This window comes from Aricia agestis, chromosome 6 (genome assembly GCF_905147365.1).
Source record: "Aricia agestis chromosome 6, ilAriAges1.1, whole genome shotgun sequence".
Taxonomy (NCBI): domain Eukaryota; kingdom Metazoa; phylum Arthropoda; class Insecta; order Lepidoptera; family Lycaenidae; genus Aricia; species Aricia agestis.
In genome coordinates this window covers 13851002-13871275 of record NC_056411.1, presented here as the reverse complement: position 1 = coordinate 13871275, position 20274 = coordinate 13851002, and the positions used below count along the sequence as shown (strand labels likewise).

At 36.8% G+C, this 20274-nt stretch overlaps 2 protein-coding genes and 1 long non-coding RNA gene across 4 annotated transcripts in view; 1 reads left to right on the top strand and 2 right to left on the bottom strand.

Annotated features, from left to right (window-relative positions):
• Positions 1 to 19437, top strand: part of LOC121727856 (glucose dehydrogenase [FAD, quinone]) — a 29129-nt gene extending 9692 nt beyond the window's left edge. The window contains exons 2-4 of one of the 2 annotated variants that reach the window (XM_042115887.1): positions 14297 to 14665; positions 16880 to 17130; positions 17956 to 19437. In XM_042115887.1, coding sequence (XP_041971821.1) covers positions 14322 to 14665; positions 16880 to 17130; positions 17956 to 19325 — 1965 coding nt within the window. In that variant the 5' untranslated portion in view covers positions 14297 to 14321 and the 3' untranslated portion in view covers positions 19326 to 19437. Of the gene's footprint in view, positions 1 to 14295; positions 14666 to 16879; positions 17131 to 17955 lie in introns of those variants that run through there. The other variant, XM_042115888.1, reaches the window with a different exon arrangement.
• Positions 1 to 20274, bottom strand: part of LOC121727862 (flotillin-2) — a 235204-nt gene that overhangs the window by 62742 nt on the left and 152188 nt on the right. The window lies entirely within an intron of this gene.
• On the bottom strand, positions 1314 to 13430 carry LOC121727865. Its single transcript, XR_006035735.1, has 3 exons — positions 13420 to 13430; positions 11065 to 11073; positions 1314 to 1403 (listed from the first exon to the last, which is right to left on the bottom strand). It is a non-coding gene; the product is annotated as an uncharacterized LOC121727865 (long non-coding RNA).

Genomic DNA, 20274 nt, shown 5'->3' with positions numbered 1-20274 from the left:
AAATATGTCCTAAAACCTTAATATTTGATTTTATTAAAAAATATTTTTTATGAATTAAAATCGTGACGGCATTTAAAAGTAAAGTGTAAAGAGATTGCATTTTATGCAATTATTAATTCTCATATTATAACTTAATTCTCACATACGACGATTTGATGCAATGTAGGTTACATAGTACATACGTAGGTTGTTGGTAAGTTGGCATATTATTATTAGTCTTGTTCACTCCCATAGTCCCATACAGTCAGCATAAAAGCCACTTTTATGCTTTTAATTAAATTAAGGAACAAAATTGGCCAAGTGCGAGTCGGACCCGCGCGCGATTTATCATTATAGAGCAAAAAAGACCAAATAATTTGTTTTTGTCTGAGATCCTACTTTGATCATTTATGTGATCGTCATGGGTCTACATCTTATATTTAATTAAAGCTATTTCAATAAACCCAAGCACAAAAAATATTTGAACCCTTCTCATTGATGTCGTAAAATAAGCTCTATATTTTCCAGCAGTGAGCGAGCTGACGATGTTGAATTGTAGCTTAGAACTTTTGAATCTACTTTACAGAATTTTAAATCTACTTCGGTATTAATACTTTGGGGTCTGTATGTGTCTCTTATAATATAACTAGCGACCCGCCCCGGCTTCGGGTATAAAATATATAACCACTGAAAAAATTATTAAAATCGATTCAGCAGTTTTGACTTATATTCATTATTACTACCCGTGCCCCGCATTGTTCGGTACCGTCGCAAAAGCTACGTCCCGCAATTTTTAAATCTGTAATATCTTCGAAAATATTCATTTAAATCATATGCTGTAAAGGGCCATATAGATCTACATTAAATCAACAATGTATATAAGTTATTTAATCGGATAAGGATTAATGCTGTATTTATTAAAATTGCTTCGAATATTTGTCGTAAAAAGTAAATAACAAAAAAATTTTATTGTGGGATATCCATAAGAGATAGACATAATATACTTTCGCAGAGTTTTCTGTAGACCTTTTCAATGTGTACAATACTTGGTACATTATTTTGATAAATCTCGTAGGGTTAAGCCTGCGTTTACAATGAAAGCGGGAAAAAAATGTAATTATTTACGACATCACATTAGAAACCCCAAAAAAACAGTATTTCTCCACTATTTAATGAATGTTATTATACTTATAAACGTTCCTCTTGAATCACTCTATCTATTAAAGAAAACCGCATCAAAATCCGTTGCGTACTTTTAAAGATTAAACGGATCAAAGGGACATGAGGGAAAAAAAGCTACTGTGGTTTATAATATGTATATTAGATATTATAGAAGTTCACTGTGAAAATAGCAGCGCTAAAAGAGTTACTTTTGAATTCCATGTTTCTATGGAAAATACGCCAATATGATGAATAGGGTATTTCTTTGTAACTATTTTATAGCATATTCATAATGTTGGCGTATTTTCCATGCATAAGACGTATATTATGCAATGAACTATATTAAATGGGTAATACTTTATTTTGTTATAAATTGTATTATTATAAGGAAATACTTTTTTTATGTTCGTGAGTACAGAACAAACATCATAGAATAGAATAGAATAGAATATACTTTATTGTGCACACAGTTACTATAACAACACACATAGGTATAACAGAAACACATAAAATGACGAGTACACAAAGGCGGTCTTATTACTAAATAGCAATTTCTTCCAGACAACCTTTTCATATTTAAATAATACATAATTTTATTATAATACAAAATTCATTAAAGATTTCGTTTATTAAGTGGTGAACATGGCCTCTCTGTTAATCATTACTCTGTATGTCGAGTTTACCACGTGATCACATTATTTCTGAAAATATTAAAATCGACGACGGCTTGTTAAGTAAATATGTACCTTTCGAGCGCCATCTATTGAGCTCGTTTGTCGCAAATTTTAAAATGTCAGTTGCCTATAATCCCCCGCCTTAAACGTCTTCAAAAGAAGATTGTTTCACAATGTTTTGATGCCCATTGAGTATTCCAATTTGTAATAGTATGATTATAATATAATGTATAATATTATAATTTGTTACGGTTATGACTTTCGCCGTTCGCGTAACTAGGAACGTAATTTTGTTCTAATTTTTAAAGCAATTTTAATCAGATGGCAATTTCCAAAAACTTTGCATTAAACAATTCTTTAAAAAATTTCAAACTCTGATTTCATACAATATTGTGCAGTGTACCAGGAAAACAGAAATCTACAAGAGGTTTGAACGAACAGAGATTACAAGTCATAGTAACACGGAATCGCCTGTTTCTAGCGGACATCCCTTATACAAGGTCCGCAAATTAAAACGAATAATTTCTAAATTTGTTCTGTTATTTAACGCGCAAGGTTAGTTTACGAGATTAACCAGTTAAGAATTTAACTAATTAATGTAACTGAAACACTTTGCGTAACGCCTACTAAATTAACATAGTGACAGTGGCATTGAGAACCCTAGTGTACTGTGTAGGTTCTAGAACATTCAAAGGTGCTTCATGCTTGAGCATCTCTCACTCCTTTTGAACAATTTCTTTATTATTGGAACGAAGTTCCTTATCTTGCGTTGCGAAAGGGCGCTAGACCGAAAAAGTTGTAACCACGACACTTTTTATTAGTACCTGCATGGTAGGGGTAGAGTGCGTTGATAGTATTCCTGGGCGTCAATAGATGGCTTTTTTAAATATTTTTTTTTGACTGTGTTATGATAATATGTATACAGGTTTCTTGAACATAAGAAATAACTTCGTTCCATTCGGGTGTCCCTCGACACCTCTCAAGTTTTTATTAATTTACCGTTACTGGAAAATCGTAAGCCGTAAATGCTATAGGGAATATCACGCAATTTGGAGCAGAGGGCGCTACTATCACATACAGTAAATCCAACCAAAATTCGACATGTGGCAAACGTCGTATCAGAATATTGATAGAAATACATATTGTCAAACGTCGAACAAAACTTTTTGTTTACTGTCTGTGCTGGTGCTGTCTCTAGCGTGAAAACATTGCAGTACTATGTCTTATTGAAACTGATCAATATCTTTTCTTGGGAATCATCCCACACAAAACGACTCACCGGCTTTTAGCCGGACAAAATCATTTAACACTAGACGTTCCGCGCGGCTTCGCCCGCGTAAAGTATATATATTTTCACAAATAAATTAGTCCACAATAAATAGCCTATGATCCTTCACGTGGTCTACTTCTTATCTGTGCCAAATAACAAAAAAAATACTCCAGTAGTTAATGAGATAAGCCCTTTCAAATAATTTCCCCCAATTTTTCCACATTTTCCTCTATTTATTCGCTCCTATTAGTCTTAGCGTGATAAAATATAGGCTATAGCCTTTCTCGATAAATGAGCTATCTAACACTGAAAGAATTTTTCAAATCGGACCAGTAGTTCCTGAGATTAGCGCGTTCAAACAAACAAACAAACTCTTTCGCTTTATAATATTATCTATCTATATAATTATATAAAACTCAAAGGTGACTGACTGACTGATTGACATAGTGATCTATCAACGCACAGCCCAAACCACTGGACGGATCGGGCTGAAATTTGGCATGCAGGTAGATGTTATAACGTAGGCATCCGCTAAGAAAGGATTTTGATAAATTCTAACCCCAAGGGGTTCAAATAGGGGATGAAAGTTTGTATATAATAATACTTCTTAACGCGAGCGAAGCCGCGGGCAAAAGCTCGTAGTATATATAGATGGAGAATAGTACTCGTAGATATTAAAAATAATCTGCGAGCTCGGAAGCGATGACAAACTGAAGTCAATACGACATAACCGGTAATCGTTCACCTATGAATGGGTGAGAATAAGGTTATATCCCAGAAAATTTATAACTTGCTCGTACAATAAGTTGCCTAACACACGTGTTCTTATACAGTTATTTGAATATTGCTAAAGTCATAACGCTTAAGGCTATATAATTCATAAACCCATAGAGTTTGCGACAGTGTTAGTCAAAGTTAATCCTTAAAGGTCAGTTTACTAAAAAAATATTACAATAATACATACAATTCGATATAATAATTCCAAAAATTGTATTCTCACAAAATGTCAAACAAAATTTACACGCATTCCAGTTCACTTGAAAATTTAAGTTAAATATAATGTAATGGATGTGTGAGAGAACTGAAAAGGTAAGATATATGTAGTATAATACTAGCTGAGCCGGCAAAAGTTGGTTTGGCAAATAATTTTTTTCTAGTACATATCAATATAATAAGTAAATAAAAACCTATTCTCAGGCCTAACGAATGTACATATACATTAAAATAGCTTTCAGCCGTTTTAGAGAAGTTCGCGCACAAACACTATGACACGAGAATTTTATACTTAAATTAGATTATTATATAATAACCCAGATCAGTTCAAGTGCGTCATAGGTTTTTCCTGAAATACAGGTCCGGTTTAATTTCTCCTTTCAAAATATTTAATGACTAAAGTACTATAATTAAAACTTGTCTAGGCTTCTGCCGTCTCAGATCTGCAATATTGTATGTCCCAAATACAAATTATGCAATAGCCGCAGGTTATACACAATGTAGAGTTGTTAATTTTTTTAGAGGCAATTGTAAATTGCTGGTTTAGGCGTGAAGAGGTAACAGACAGACTGACATACTTTCGAAATTTTTGGTATCAAAATGTATGTTATTATTGACGAAAGGACTACCTATTAAAACTTGACTAGACCTCTGCCTTCGATAATATTCAATACTTCATGCTCAAGTCAAATATTAAGCAATAGAAGATAACATAGAACGTAGAGTTCAAAGCAAATTAGAGTTAATAATAATGTTACTTAACTTTAATTTAACGACGATCTTTTGATAATATTAGTATAGATTTTTGTCAAAATATACATTCAATTAAATTTAATCTTTCCCAGTGCAGATTTATCATTTATGTAACCTTTATGTATTTTAGTAACATTTGATAGGTTGATAGGTTGATAGGTATTAGCACATACGTATTAGGTACCGGATTGAAAGTTTGACTCTCACACTCAGATACGAATATTAATCACTTAACTGTCGTTGAAAGAAAAGTTTAACAGAAAATGTTTTTTTTTTTTTTTTTTTTTAATTAAATAAGGGGGCAAACGAGCAAACGGGTTACCTGATGGAAAGCTACTTCCGTCGCCCATGGACACTCGCAGCATCAGAGGAGCTGCAAGTGCGTTGCCGGCCTTTTAAGAGGGAATAGGGTAATAGGGAGGGTAGGGAAGGGAAGGGAATAGTTGAGGGTAGGGAAGGGAATAGAGTAGGGGTTAGGGGATTGGGCCTCCGGTAAACTCACTCACTCGGCGAAACATAGCGCAAGCGCTGTTTCACGCCGGTTTTCTGTGAGAACGTGGTATTTATCCGGTCGAGCCGGCCCATTCGTGCCGAAGCATGGCTCTCCCACGTATAAAATGTATGGGACTTATAGAAAAATCTTTATTTAATTACAATCAATATTACAGTTATGTCATTAATATTCGTCTCTGAGTGCGAGAGTTCGAAATGGGTTTTCCGTTTTCACCGTTTCAGCGATTTTCTAATTAGTGCTAAGACATACCATAGCTCCTTGGTGTTGAAAGCAAGATTCCTTCCCTACCTCAACATGAAAGGTGCTTAGTAGTAAGTACCTGTGAAGAATAATACAAACAATTACATAAAGTATTAACTAAGGACCTTTTACACTAAGGTGTTAACATACACCTAAATACACATTACACATAATATAAAATTTTAACATTATTTATGTTAATGTCAACTTATGACTTAACTTCTTACTGATGACATGGGTTGCAATTAAAATATTCGTAATAAAGCTATAATACTTATTATTATCTTTTCCAAACGCAAAAAAGGCGTTCGACGAAATGTCGAGATAAAACGTGATGCGAGCGATGCGACAAGATGTATTTAAAACATACATTGAAATATGTTATCGAGTAAAGGCGCTATACAATATACATTTCAATTTAGTATTCCTCTCATTTTTATAACGCCGTGTCGCATCTCCTTAAGTTTTTTTTTTAATATAACTGACTTAGCTTAAAAAATACTACACAAATCACAAATGTGAGACCAAGACAGAAAGATAAGTAAATAATGTTAACATTTTCATATACCATTATAGATTCTACATTTTATATTACAAAAACAAACATTGCACATTGTAATAAATGTTACCACCAACGACAGTTTCACTCAACGTGGGTATTCAATGCTTATGTAACGTTGTAACTTGAACCAGTCGTTACGGGCTAATATCCGTGCTTTACCCTAAAATATGACCTTATGAGGTCGACCTGCGCTCATATTGTAATTGCACGTTACATACAGTTACGTGTTTACCCGACTGATGAAAGAAAAGTAACATTTTTTGATCTAATAAACATATTTATTAATAATAATGAAGCAAATCTTACAACCGTCATTAAATTTATGAAGAATAAGCGGGCCCCTAGACGAGCAATGTTATTGCGCAATATCACGTATTGCGTAATATTATTGACCGTCTAGGGTTGATATTGAACATCGCGCGCCTTCAATCTAATTGTCAAATAAACTGTTCAATAAAATTTAAGCGTGATACTGCACAATACAATTGATCGTCTAGAGGCCGGCTAACACCAATTAAAGTTGTTTGAAGAATTTTTTTTTTACCTTTTCTTGCTTTTTTCTTATCTCGGATATTTAGAACCAAATAGAGATCGCCCAATGGTCGAAATTCGACCTTAGTTTCAACGACATTAAGACTAAAAATATTGACTTTATCATATTTTTTTCAACTCTTGTCTCTGGCCGGGCCGTGTAAGCATTGTCTAATAATAAAATAATAAAATAAAAATTTAATATTAGATTCAATAAAAAAAAAAACTAATCCATTTTCAAATTTTCACCTTGTTGTCAACGTTGTCAACCGACTTTAACCATAAATAAAAGAGTATAATTCGTCATTCTCCTCAAAAATCTGTCATTTTTCCTAGTGTGTGTGTTGTTGTGTGTGTAATGTTTTATTTGTTAAAAAAATGCATGATAAAAGCATAATTTCAAAATAATATTAGCTCGATGCACTCCTTCACCATATAAACTATAACTGTGCAAAATTCCTACGTTTCCCCATTTTTCGTCAAAAGGGATACAAAGTTTTTGGCTCACGTATTGATATATAGATAACATCGGATCTGTCAGCGACTGTAGTCTAAACTTTAAACTCTGCTTCTGTTGGTCGAAATATTTAAATTCATAATAATAATTAATATCTATTATAGCATTTTATTCGCACAATTTACATTAAAATAACCTTTGTTATGTCATATGACTCAAAACAACTCCATAGCAAAATTCTTCAAAAAACGATCCAGCGGTTTCAACATGAAGAGGTTGGTGATGGTCGAGGTCATGTTACCTTAGGCTGGGCCACACTTACGAGAAACACCATTAATTATTGCGATAATGGGCGTTAACAGTAGGGCGTTAACGTCCATTATCGCAATAATTATTGGCATTTCTCGTTAGTGTGGCCCCAGCATTAGAAAGAAACAAGTAAGACAGGCACACCATCAATTAGTATGGACAATGGACATAGGATGAATTTCGATTCTTTAGTAATACAGACTATTCCAATTAAACGGTCATAAGCCGTAACTCAAAAGTCCAGTCTGTTTCAAAACCCATAGTTCACGCATCACGGAAGAAACACCTTAAATGTCATAAGCTCGCCGCAATAAACTTGGAATTGCAAAAGACACTCGCTAATCACTCATTCATTCTATGGTATAAGTCACGAGACTTTGTGACCAGCTCGAAGTTTGTACCATAGATAACACATCCAATACAAAACCTGGTTGGTATTTCGACAGCACCCGCAAGATTTTGATTGATACACTATTAACATATAAATAGCCAAAGAACTTAGGCCGTAGACATAGTTTACGAAAACATTAACCTTGGAAAAGTTACCTTAATGTTTTGGGGTCAAAGGGTCAAAATTACAATAATTTGAAAAAACACAACAACTTTTTAGGGTTCCGTAGCCAAATGGCAAAAAACGGAACCTTTATAGATTTTTTTTATGTAATAAGGGGGCAAACGAGCAAACGGGTCACCTGATGGAAAGCAACTTCCGTCGCCCATGGACACTCGCAGCATCAGAAGAGCTGCAGGTGCGTTGCCGGCCTTTTAAGAGGGAATAGGGTAATAGGGGAGGGAAGGGAAGGCAATAGGGGGAGGATAGGGAAGGGAATAGGGTAGGGGATTGGGCCTCCGGTAAACTCACTTACTCGGCGAAACACAGCGCTAGCGCTGTTTCACGCCGGTTTTCTGTGAGAATGTGGTATTTCTCCGGTCGAGCCGGCCCATTCGTGCCGAATCATGGCTCCCCTAAGTGTGATTCGTCATGTCTGTCTGTCCGTCATACGTCACAGCCACTTTTCTCCAAAACTGTAAGAGCTATACTATAGAAACTTGGTAAGTAGATGTAGTCTGTGAACCGCATTAAGATTTTGATTGATTGATGAAAATTTTTATAAATAGACAGATAGCTGTCGATCGTCTTTCTAATATTGATCGGTGAAACTGAAACAAAAAAAAAAATAATCTAACCTATGCATGTGGGGTAACTTGAATAGTTTGCGAGAGAGACTCTACCAAAGTCATAAAATGTGTGTGTGTGTGTGTCCCCTCTAACTTCTAAAGTAGGGCATGATAAGTCTAAAAAAAATGTATGATGTACATTACTATAAAAACTACCAACGAAAATTGGTTTGAACGAGATCTAGCAAGTAGATCTGAGACCCATAAGTCATAACATTAGATACAGTTAAATAATTAATTACATTATTAAAACTGGTAGATGATTAAATATTAGTTTATAATTATTAATCTGCTTAACCTTACTGTAATCATTACACGTGTTTCTTTATGGTATCTTTTTCTAATAGCTAGGTAGAGTAAGGCGCCGCGTCGTGACAAAATATAGTGACGTGTGTGACGCCGCAGGCTGAAAAAGATTGGGAACCCCTGCACTAGTCGATGCCAGCAACACTGCTGCGCAGAAATTCGTGTATCTCGCGGGAACCGTACAATTTTCTGGAATAAAAAGTATCCTATGTCCTTTCCTAGGTCTCTATCTGCGGACGTCTATCTATATAATAATCTTGTGTTACTATAGTCTTTCTGCAAACTCATAATACAGCCATAAATATTTTTTCCACGTGTTACAAATAACAATTATCCTAAGTTGCTAGATTACATAATTTAAACTAAATATGTACGGCAGTAAAGATACTTATCTAGTGTATATTAGACCAGTCTTGGTTATTAAAATTCAGCAATAATTTGGCAATTCAAATTGCAATGCAGTTAAATGGCTTCCAAAGTTGTTGTGCATTCATACAAGAGGCTTAACATTCGGCTGTGTTTTTAGGGTTCCGTAGCCAAATGGCAAAAAACGGAACGCTTATAGATTGGTCATGTCTGTCTGTCCGTCCGTATGTCACAGCCACTTTTCTCCGAAACTATAAGAGCTATTACTATTGAAACTTGGTAAGTAGATGTAGTCTGTGAAACGCACACAACACAAACGCGCGGTACAACTGAAACAATTTTTTTTTTTCATCTAATCTATGGATATTGCATAGGTCTTCAAAAATTATATTGAGGTTCCTAATATAAATTTTTTCTAACCTGAATAGTTTGCGATAGAGACTCTTCCACAGTGGTAAAATGTGCCCCCCCCCCCCCTCTAACTTCTAAAGTATGAATGATAAGTCTAAAAAATTTATGATGTACATTACTATAAAAACTACCAACGAGAAATGGTTCGAACGAGATCTAGCAAGTAGTTTTTTTTATACGTCATAAATGCTAAACCTTAAACAAACAAAAAAATTTTTTTTTATGTAACCTATGCGTGTGGGGTATCTTTGGATAGGTCTTCAAAAATAATATAAACATATTGAAATTTCTAATATAATTTTTTTCTAACCTAAATAGTTTGCGAGAGAGACTCTTCCAAAGTGGTAAAATGTGTGTGTGTGTGTGGGTGTGTCCCCTCTAACTTCTAAAGTAGGGGCATGATAAGTCTAAAAAAATATATGATGTACATTACTATAAAAACTACCAACGAAAATTGGTTTGAACGATATCTAGGTAGTAGTTTTTTATACGTCATAAATGGTAAACCTTAAATTAACTTTCATTAAATCAACTGAAATATAAAAATAAATCAAAAACCTTTTAATTTCATAAAAATAAACTTTATTGCTGCTGCGGAACCCTTTATGGGCGAGTCCAACTGGCACTTGGCCGGTTTTTTTGTTTATTGCTATATTCGAATGCTCTTTAGTACCTACTATATGCCGGCATTCATAAAGCGTCTAGACTGGTAACAATTTCCAAAAAGAAGGAGGTTCTATGTTCGACTGTGTTTAATTTTTATTGTTCATACTACATTTTAATACCTCGATCGTGGGAATAGCAGACACAATAGATATTCAATTGTCATGCGATACCCGGGGGCTGCATGGGAGTTGATGGGTTAATATTCTTTAGCACTGCGTGACGGCTATCACATAGCGTCTAGACAGGTACCATAAAGTTGGCGCTACAAGAAACATGGCTACTACCGCAAGATATACCTCTTCTCGGGAATATACATCATAGCTTTGCATTTCATGGGAAATCTGCTGTGGATACATCCAGTGGAGTGCTACGGGGCAGACCACACGGAGGTGTGGCATTGCTGTGGAGAAAGTCGGCGTTCCCCAATGTTTCCATAGTTGATTGTCATAGTGTTCGTCTCTGTGCTATTAAAATTCATCTCAGTAACAACAGTTCAGTGTTAGTGATTTCTGTATATATGCCTACGGACGACGTCGACAACCTCCCCTTGTTTGCGGAATGCCTAGGTGAGATAAGTGCTCTGATCGACACGTGCAACAGCGAATATGTGTTTGTTCTTGGAGACTTTAACGCCCACCCCGGTGAGTTGTTTTCGCATGAACTTTCTAACTTCTGTTCAGAACAACTGTGGACTTGCGTTGACTTGGATATGTTACCTAGTGACACCTATACATTTGTGAGCGAAGCTCACGGATGCAGGCGATGGCTCGATCACTGTATTGTAACTAGTGCCGCTCGAGACGCAATTGTTGATATTTCTGTATTGTATAATGTTTTTTGGTCTGATCACTTCCCGCTGAAATTAGTGTGTAATATAAACAAATTTATTACCAAAATTGAGGCACCCTCGTTTATTAATAATAAAGTAATATGGGGTGAGAGAGATAGTGATCAGATAAAAAAGTATAATAATTTATGTAATAATAGGTTAAGACTAATTGATTTTCCTGCTGAATTATCTATGTGTGCCGACAAAATATGTACAAACGTTGAACACAGATTAATATTAGACAGATTTTACAGTAGTATTGTATGTACCTTAAGCGAGTCTGCTGAGAATAGTTATAGGGAGAAAAAACTTAGGAAACTGAATTATGTAACAGGGTGGAATAGACATGTAAGTAGTGCTCATAAGGAGGCTCGTCTATGGTTTCAATTCTGGGTTTCCCTGGGCAAACCTAGACATGGTTTTGTTTATAAAAATATGTGCGAATCTAGAAAATATTTTAAGGCTAAATTAAAATACTGTCAAGATAATGCATTACAAATTAAAATGGACATAATAGCTAAAAATCATTCTGAAAAAAATTTCTCAAAATTTTGGAAAAATACCAGTAAGTTGAATCCTAAGCCGAGCCTTCCAATGTCTGTGGCTGGTATTTGTGATCCTGCTGGAATAGCGAGTGCTTTCCAAACGTGCTTCAAGATATCCTCTTTACTTCCTCGGCGGAATGGAGTGCTATGGGGCCCAAGTGCCGACGAGGAAGTAAAGGTTAGATTCAGTGCTAAAGAGGTTGCCTCTATTATTAAAAAAATGCGTCGAGGCAAGTCTCCGGGACACAATAGTCTCAGTGTCGAGCACTTGAGATATGCTGGGGTGCACTTGCCGCGAATACTTGCTATGCTTTTTAATTTGTGTGTGAGTCATCAATATCTGCCGCAGACGTTGATGTCTACAGTTGTTGTGCCTATTATAAAAAATAAGACGGGGGATGCCTCCGACCTGTCCAATTACAGGCCGATATCACTGGCTACTGTGACTGCCAAGGTACTGGACAGTCTGCTTGACAAAAGGCTGGAACTGCATACAGATATAAACGATTCTCAATTTGGGTTCCAGCCTGGCCTGTCCACTGAAAGTGCCATTTATTGTCTTAAGCAGACTGTGCAGTACTACACATCCAGGAAAACGCCGGTATACGCTTGCTTCCTGGACCTGTCGAAGGCATTCGATTTAATGTCATATGACAAATTGTGGCAAAAACTTGGCGACGAAACCAATCTGCCCAAGGAACTGATTGGACTCTTTCAGTACTGGTACGGTCATCAGAAAAATAGTGTAAAATGGGCTGGAGTGTTTTCTGAGGTGTACGGGTTGGAGTGTGGGACGAGACAGGGGGGGATAAGCTCGCCCCGCCTCTTTAACCTGTACATGAATCGGCTGATAGGTGAGCTCAACAGCACCTACATAGGATGTCACGTTGATGGCGTCTGTATCAATAATATAAGTTATGCGGACGATATGGTGCTGTTGAGCCCATCGATCAGTGCGTTACGCAGGCTTCTCCGTGTCTGTGAAGAGTATGCGGTGGAACATGGGCTCAGGTATAACGCTAATAAAAGCGAATTTATGGTTTTTAATGCAGGCGCTGACAGGAGTCGCAGAAGTGTACCTCCTGTGACTCTTGGCGGTGTGCAGCTGAGAATAGTCGACCGAGTTAAATATCTGGGTCACTGGGTCACCGCCTCTCTATCAGATACGGAGGACATAGAGAGGGAGCGTAGAGCGCTATGTGTGCGCGGTAATATGCTGGCACGTAGGTTCGCACGATGTAGCAGGGACACAAAAATAACGCTCTTTAAAGCGTATTGTCAGTCGTTCTACACGTGTAGCCTATGGGTCAGATTTACGCAGCGCTCATATAGTACGCTCAAAGTCCAGTACAACAACATATTCAGGATGCTGTTTGGTCTGTCGCGTTATTGTAGCGCTTCATCTATGTTCGCTGAGGCACATACAGACTGTTTTCAGACAATTATTAGAAAGAGATGTGCCTCGCTCTGGTCGCGTGTGCAAAACAGTCCAAACAGACTCCTGAATGTGTTGGGTAGCAGGTGGGATTCCATGTTGTTGAAGCATTGGGTGCAGCTCCATGCTCCAATAGCCCGGTTCCCATATATTTAATTTTTAATAATATTTTGTAATGTAATTCCAATTTCTTTTATATTTTACTAACACTAGAATAAGGACATATTGTTGTAACTAACACTATGGATGAAAATCTGAAATAAATGAATTGAATTGAATTGAATAAAGTGGGTCACGCTGGACTTGTCATTCAAATTATTCCGATGGTTCCGATTTAGAGGTGACGTTACGTAAGACATGACCAAACTTACGCGCACCGTTACATAAAGTCGAGTATCATTAAAAAAGTTAACCGCCATTTTCGTAAATAATTACCTTTTGAATTCATCACACACTTTTTAAACATCATTCAGTCACATCCTTAAACTTGTTCTTCCTGTTCATAAAATATTAGTATTATTATTATGTAGAAGTGGTTTCCAACTCATTTAATCCCTTTAAAAAAAAATCGTAAAGAAACCCGCACATGATTGGTCTCTTACGTATTGACCTATCCATTCCTCTCTACTCGACTATGTTGCGTGAATGCCTTGTGTGCTTGCTTTGGGCAACCATACGGACATTCAAAATCTTGTCCCAGGCACTACAGTATTTCGTGAGTGACCACTTCGCCCTGAAAATGATGTAAAAATTATCCACAACCACTACAAAGGCCTTGTCTTTTTATTCCTATACCCAAATTAGTAGAAACATTTTGGTCCCGCTAACGACATACTGCGCAGACTTTTTATAGTTAGGGAAATGCAATTACGCATCCCACGTTAATTTTGATAACAAACCTAAATCGGGGAAAATGAAATGACAATGCATTATTTACAAACTACTTGAGTATACTTTAGTTGGTATGTGAATTATGAACTAATAAAACTTGTTGCAAAGACGATTATAATACAATGCGATCTTTGACCCAAGCTTGACTTTGACCTGAATTCCGTTAAGGTATAATGCAATATTTTTCGTAAATTATATAATAATTTGATTATTTTTGTTTTTCAGTAACATGTTCATGAGATAAATCAATATGGGTGTAGTGACCACAGTGTCGGCTGCCGTGAAGGCGGCTCTGACTATTGGCGGGATAAGCAAGCTCTCCTTCATCCCCGTCATGTTGGCAGCAATGGCGTACTTCAACTATGAGCTCCTCGACCCAGAAAGCAGGCCTTTCAACCAGAAAACCCTGAAGGAAGAGTACGACTTCATCATCATCGGGGGAGGCTCCGCTGGATCGGTCCTTGCGAATAGGCTCTCGGAGGTGGAAGGTTGGAATGTCTTGCTATTAGAAGCTGGTGGCCACGAGACGGACATTAGCGATGTGCCATTATTATCCTTATACCTTCACAAAAGCAAACTGGATTGGAAGTACAGGTAAGAAATTATTTTCAATTAGTAGATAGTAATATTGTAAAGAAGCAAAGAAAAAAAATTGAAACACGAGAACGGAAAGAAATAAGAGATCTCTATAATTCCATTGAAAATAGAAGTAAAGGCACAAATTTGCGAATTCAGCGTAGCTCGTAGTTTTATAGAACGCATCATGAGGTGAATACTTATCAATGAACTCGATGCAAGCGTTTACTGAACTTACATAATGCCCACATATTGACTGAGAGAGCCTGAGAATAACACCAGTGTTGCAAAACCAAACAACTCTCAAGTATGCATTACAAAAGTTGGTATTTAATATCGTGCACCTAGATGTTGACACTAGATGCAATCTATCCTGACCAATCTATACTAATATTATAAAGAGGTAAACTTTGTTTGTTTGTTTGTATGTTTGTTTGTTTGTTTGTTTAATTGTAATGAATAGGCTCAAAAACTACTGGACCGATTTTAAAAATTCTTTCACCATTCGAAAGCTACATTATTTACGAGTAACATAGGCTACTTTTTATTTTGGAAAATATACGGTTCCGTAAGATATTTGGGTTTTTCTGACACAAGGTGAAAAAAATTGACCATAAAAGTTACTTATTTTGCGTACCCTGCCTAAACTATAAAAGATAGAACCATACAATGTTCTAAGTAAATGTAGGTCTTATAAATATCTACAAAAATGTCCGCGACACACTATACCTATCTATGTCGATTGAGGCACAACAACCATTTTTTCATTTAAAAATCTTGATTTTTTTTGGACTACATTTAAACGTATTTATTTTACTCATGCTGATAATTTTTATCAAAATAAATTATTTCATCACTAAGTACAGTTTGCGTAGATAATATTTTGTCTTTGAATGATTAAAATTGGACGTTTGGTTTAGAAGTTATGGCGAAATTAAAAATTGCGATTTTCGGTACGCCCGTTTCGAAGTGGGCGCTACCAAGGCGGGGGGGGTGCGCCGCGCAGTAGCGAGGATTATGACCGGCCCGGCAGCTGGTGAATCTATACTAATATTATAAATGCGAAAGTATCTCTGTCTGTCTGTCTCGCTTTCACGCCAAAACTACTGAACCGATTGTAATGAAATTTTGTACACAAATAGTCTAAGGCCTGAGAAAGGACATAGGCTACTTTTTAACTGGAAAAAGGGGTTGTAAGTTGGTGAAAATGCGTAGTCGCTCAAATTAAGTTAGTTCCAAAAACTCATAACAGATGGCGCCAAGAGTCACCTAGATCGCGCAGTATTATCACAAATCTTTTGTATGGGAGTATAGAAAAGTGTTGTTTTTGGACGTTTTCAGGATTTTTTTCTTTAGAATTTTTCTCTCCGTAAGAACCATCCTCGTACTTCAAGGAATATTTAAAAAAAAGAATTTGCGAAATCGGTCCAACCGTTCTCGAGTTTTGCGCTTAGCAACACATTCAGCGACTCATTTTTATATTATAGAAGATGCAACAATATGTCGGTCTGTCTGTTTGTTATCGCTTAGCGTTTAAAACGCAAAAGTGATTCAGATTAATTTCGCTATGGAGATACTTTCAGTTCCGAAAAAGGTCATAGGATAGTTTTTACCACAGAAAAATGTGCAGTTCGCACGCGCTAAACGAATTCTATGCGATCGAAGATGCGGGTAACAAATTATGGTATCTAATAAACACACGTTAGACACGTTATTTTATGACCTAAGTAAACCCCATTTTTAGGGTTCCTTACCCAAAGGGTAAAAACGGGACCCTATTACTAAGACCTCGTTTTCTGTCCGTCTGCCTCCAGGCTGTAACTCATCACTCAAGAAGGGTAATAGCAAGAGAGTTGAAATTTTTACAAATTATGTATATCTGTTGCCGCAATAACAACAAATAATTAAGGGGAGTCGCCATACAACAAACGTGATTTTTTTGGCCTTTTTTGCTCCTTATCAATAATTGCAACAGGTGGGTAGTTGAATTTTTCTCAAAGTCCTTAGTTATATATATAATAATAATATTAAAATAAATGTACTATAATATTTAATAATAATATTAAAATAAAATAAAAAATTAAGGGGGGCCCCCATACAACAAACAGAATTTTGGCCTAATTTTGCTCTATAATGGTACGGAATTAACCCTTCGTGCGCGAGGGTGACTCGCACTTGGCCGACTTTTTTATTGTGAACTTGTTTGTTAATTTATAAATTGGAAAATTCCAGACCCCAACCCCAAGACTCCGCTTGTCAGGCGATGATCGACAAACGTTGCATATGGACGAAGGGGAAAGTCTTGGGTGGTTCTTCCGTCCTCAACACGATGCTGTACGTGAGGGGCAACAAGCGCGACTTCGACCAATGGGAGTCGTTCGGCAATCCCGGCTGGGGCTACAAGGATGTGCTGCCATACTTCAAAAAATCCCAGGACCAGAGAAACCCGTACTTGGCGAGGAACACAAAGCATCATGCCACAGGTAATTAATTATCATGGTCGGGTGGAAACCTCTACAGCAGGGGTCACCAAATGGTGGACCGCGGTCCGCATCCGGACCGCCGCGCCTACCAAGCATGTTCGAAGATGAACTTCGTTGAAAATTAATTTCGGTCTCGACATACTGTTTGATGAACATGTAGCAACAAAAATTGACACTTTTCTCATTGATACAAATACCTTTGTAATTTCCGTAAATACATTTGTTTAATTTTTTTATGTGCGGACCGCCAATGTCAATTTATTTCTTAAAACGGACCCCGAGCGAAACTAATTGGTGACCCCTGCTCTACAGAATTCTTTCAAAGTAGATTTAGCTTCTGATTAAACACGTGCGTTTATTTTCATAGCGCCTACTTTTTACGACGTAAAAATATTGTGCCTTAAATTCCATGAATAGCAAGTTGCAATATTGTTGATAATGCAATTTATTGTGGATGTGGTAACTGTATTCAACATAGGAAAATTATTGCAATTATGCTTAGGTTACGGCCTGTGGGTCTCAGGGTAAGGGCGTAGGACGTGACAAGTGACAGACTCATTTGTATGTCTCGTCGTGACGAGCGTTACTCAACGCACTTAGAAAACGTTACAAAAGAGTATGTACAATGCACAACCATAATTACATTATGATGTATGACTACAATTTGCTCATAGTAGTCAACGAGTTTAATAGAAATAAAAATGACTATGACCTACAATTGTTGGTTTTGGCATATTTATATTACTTAAGGGAAATGACCTTTTGACCTTTTTGACCTTACGTTAATTGTGCATTTATAATGATGACTTTATCTTCATTTTTCAGGAGGATATCTGACTGTACAGGATTCGCCGTTTAACACACCTATTGGAGCTTCGTTTCTTCAAGCGGGAGAGGAAATGGGATACGAGATTGTCGACATTAACGGAGACCAGCAGACTGGTTACGCATGGTTCCAGTTCACCATGCGGAGGGGCACCAGGTGCTCCGCTGCAAAAGCCTTCCTGAGACCTGTGCGTCTACGTCGCAATTTACACGTCGCTCTCTTTTCACACGTTACAAAAATATTGATAGATAAAGAGAAGAAGAGAGCATACGGCGTAGAACTTATGAGGTATGGATCAAAGCAAGTCGTGTACGCTAAAAGAGAGGTAATATTATCAGCCGGTGCGGTCGGCTCACCCCAAATACTCATGCTTTCTGGAGTAGGTCCAGCGCAGCACTTACAAGAAGTGGGTATAGATGTCATTCACGACTCACCTGGAGTAGGAAAGAATCTGCAGGACCACATAGCTGTTGGAGGTCTTGTTTTTAGAGTGGACTATCCTATCAGTTTGCTCTTCCAACGGACTATAAACATTAATGCTGCATTGCGATATGCTATCACCGAAGATGGTCCTTTAACATCTAACATAGGGCTGGAAGTTGTGGCTTTCATTAATACCAAGTACGCCAATGCTACGGAAGACTGGCCCGACATCGAATTTATGATGGATTCGGCGTCGATACCCTCTGATGTGCAAGTGAAGAGAGCGCACGGTGTGACTGATGAATTTTACAATGAAGTATACGGAGACATTATTGGAACGGATGTTTATGGTATATTCCCAATGATGTTGCGTCCGAAGAGCCGTGGGTTTATAAAGCTGAGATCGAACAATCCTTTCGATTATCCGCTCATGTACCACAATTATCTGACTCACCCTGACGACGTCGGAGTTCTGAGAGAAGGGGTTAAGGCTGCCATAGCGGTTAGTGAGACCAAGGCTATGAAGCGTCTCGGCGCCCGATTCCATAGCAAACCCTTGCCAAATTGCAAGCATCTTCCATTGTATACTGACGAATATTGGGACTGTTATATTCGTCAGTACACGATGTCTATTTACCACTTGTCGTGTACCAATAAAATGGGTCCTGCTAGTGATCCTATGGCTGTGGTCGATCCACAGTTGCGAGTATATGGCATTGAAGGACTCCGAGTGATAGACGCTAGCATTATGCCCGCTGTCACTAATGGCAACATCAATGCGCCAACGATAATGATTGCGGAGAAGGGGAGCGACATGATCAAAGAGGCTTGGCTACCAAAAATCAAAAGAAGAAAGCGAAAAACAAAGAGATCACTGAAATGTAACATGTCGAACCCACTTTTTGTTAAAAAGTCACAAAATATTATTTGCAGTAAAGAAAGATGATGAAAGATCAATTTTAGTCCAAAAATTTTAAGTCAAAACCGCCAAAATATCTAGTTCCAAATAGTGTAGCACTTATTTTACGATAAAAATAGGACAAATCCATGTATAACCTAATATTTTTATAAGAACTTTAATATAAAACCTTTTTGATAGCTACTGAAACTGTAAAACTTGGTCATACTTTTTTTGTTGAAAAATGTTTAAGTTAAGCTTTTAGTTAAGAATGAAGAATGCTCAACTCTCCAATTGTTAAGTATTTTTAAGCTTAAACTAATAGGTAAATCAGGGCCTTTAGCCAAGATGCCTTAGTTTTTTTTCAATAGCGAAATTACTAAAGGCCTAATTTGTCTAAAGGCCTAAAAAGCAGTTTAAGAAGTAACTACTCGTACCTATTTCTTTAGCCGTTATTAAATTGTATTATTTCTTTCTGCACATTGAAGGAAATAACAGTGTAATTTTTTTTATTTCTAAGCATCCTATTGTATTTAAAAAAAAATTGATGCAGGTTACATACAATGTATACAATTAATAGTCTTAATACACATATCTATAAAATGTATAATTGATATATATAGTTTACATGCCATAATGAGGCCATTGTTTTTAATGTTATATTTTCTTTTGTGAAATTTTTGTACAGTCCGTGCAATCCACGAAGATGCGCCCCACCAATTTTTGGGTGAGCATCTTTCCCTTTGACCGTGATGCTTTCTCTTAATTGGTCTATTTACTGTAGTGTGCGCATGCACTCATAGGTAATTAGTGTACGTACCAATAACACTCAAACATTGGCGAAAGCTTGCACACATAAATACTATAGACGATTACGAGGAATAGTGGGGAGCGTCTTCGTGGATTGCACGGACTATAACATAATAATCTCTTATCTAAGCTATATTTGAAATTTTAAAAGTGTATATAATGTGTTTATCCACTTGTATGTAAGTTG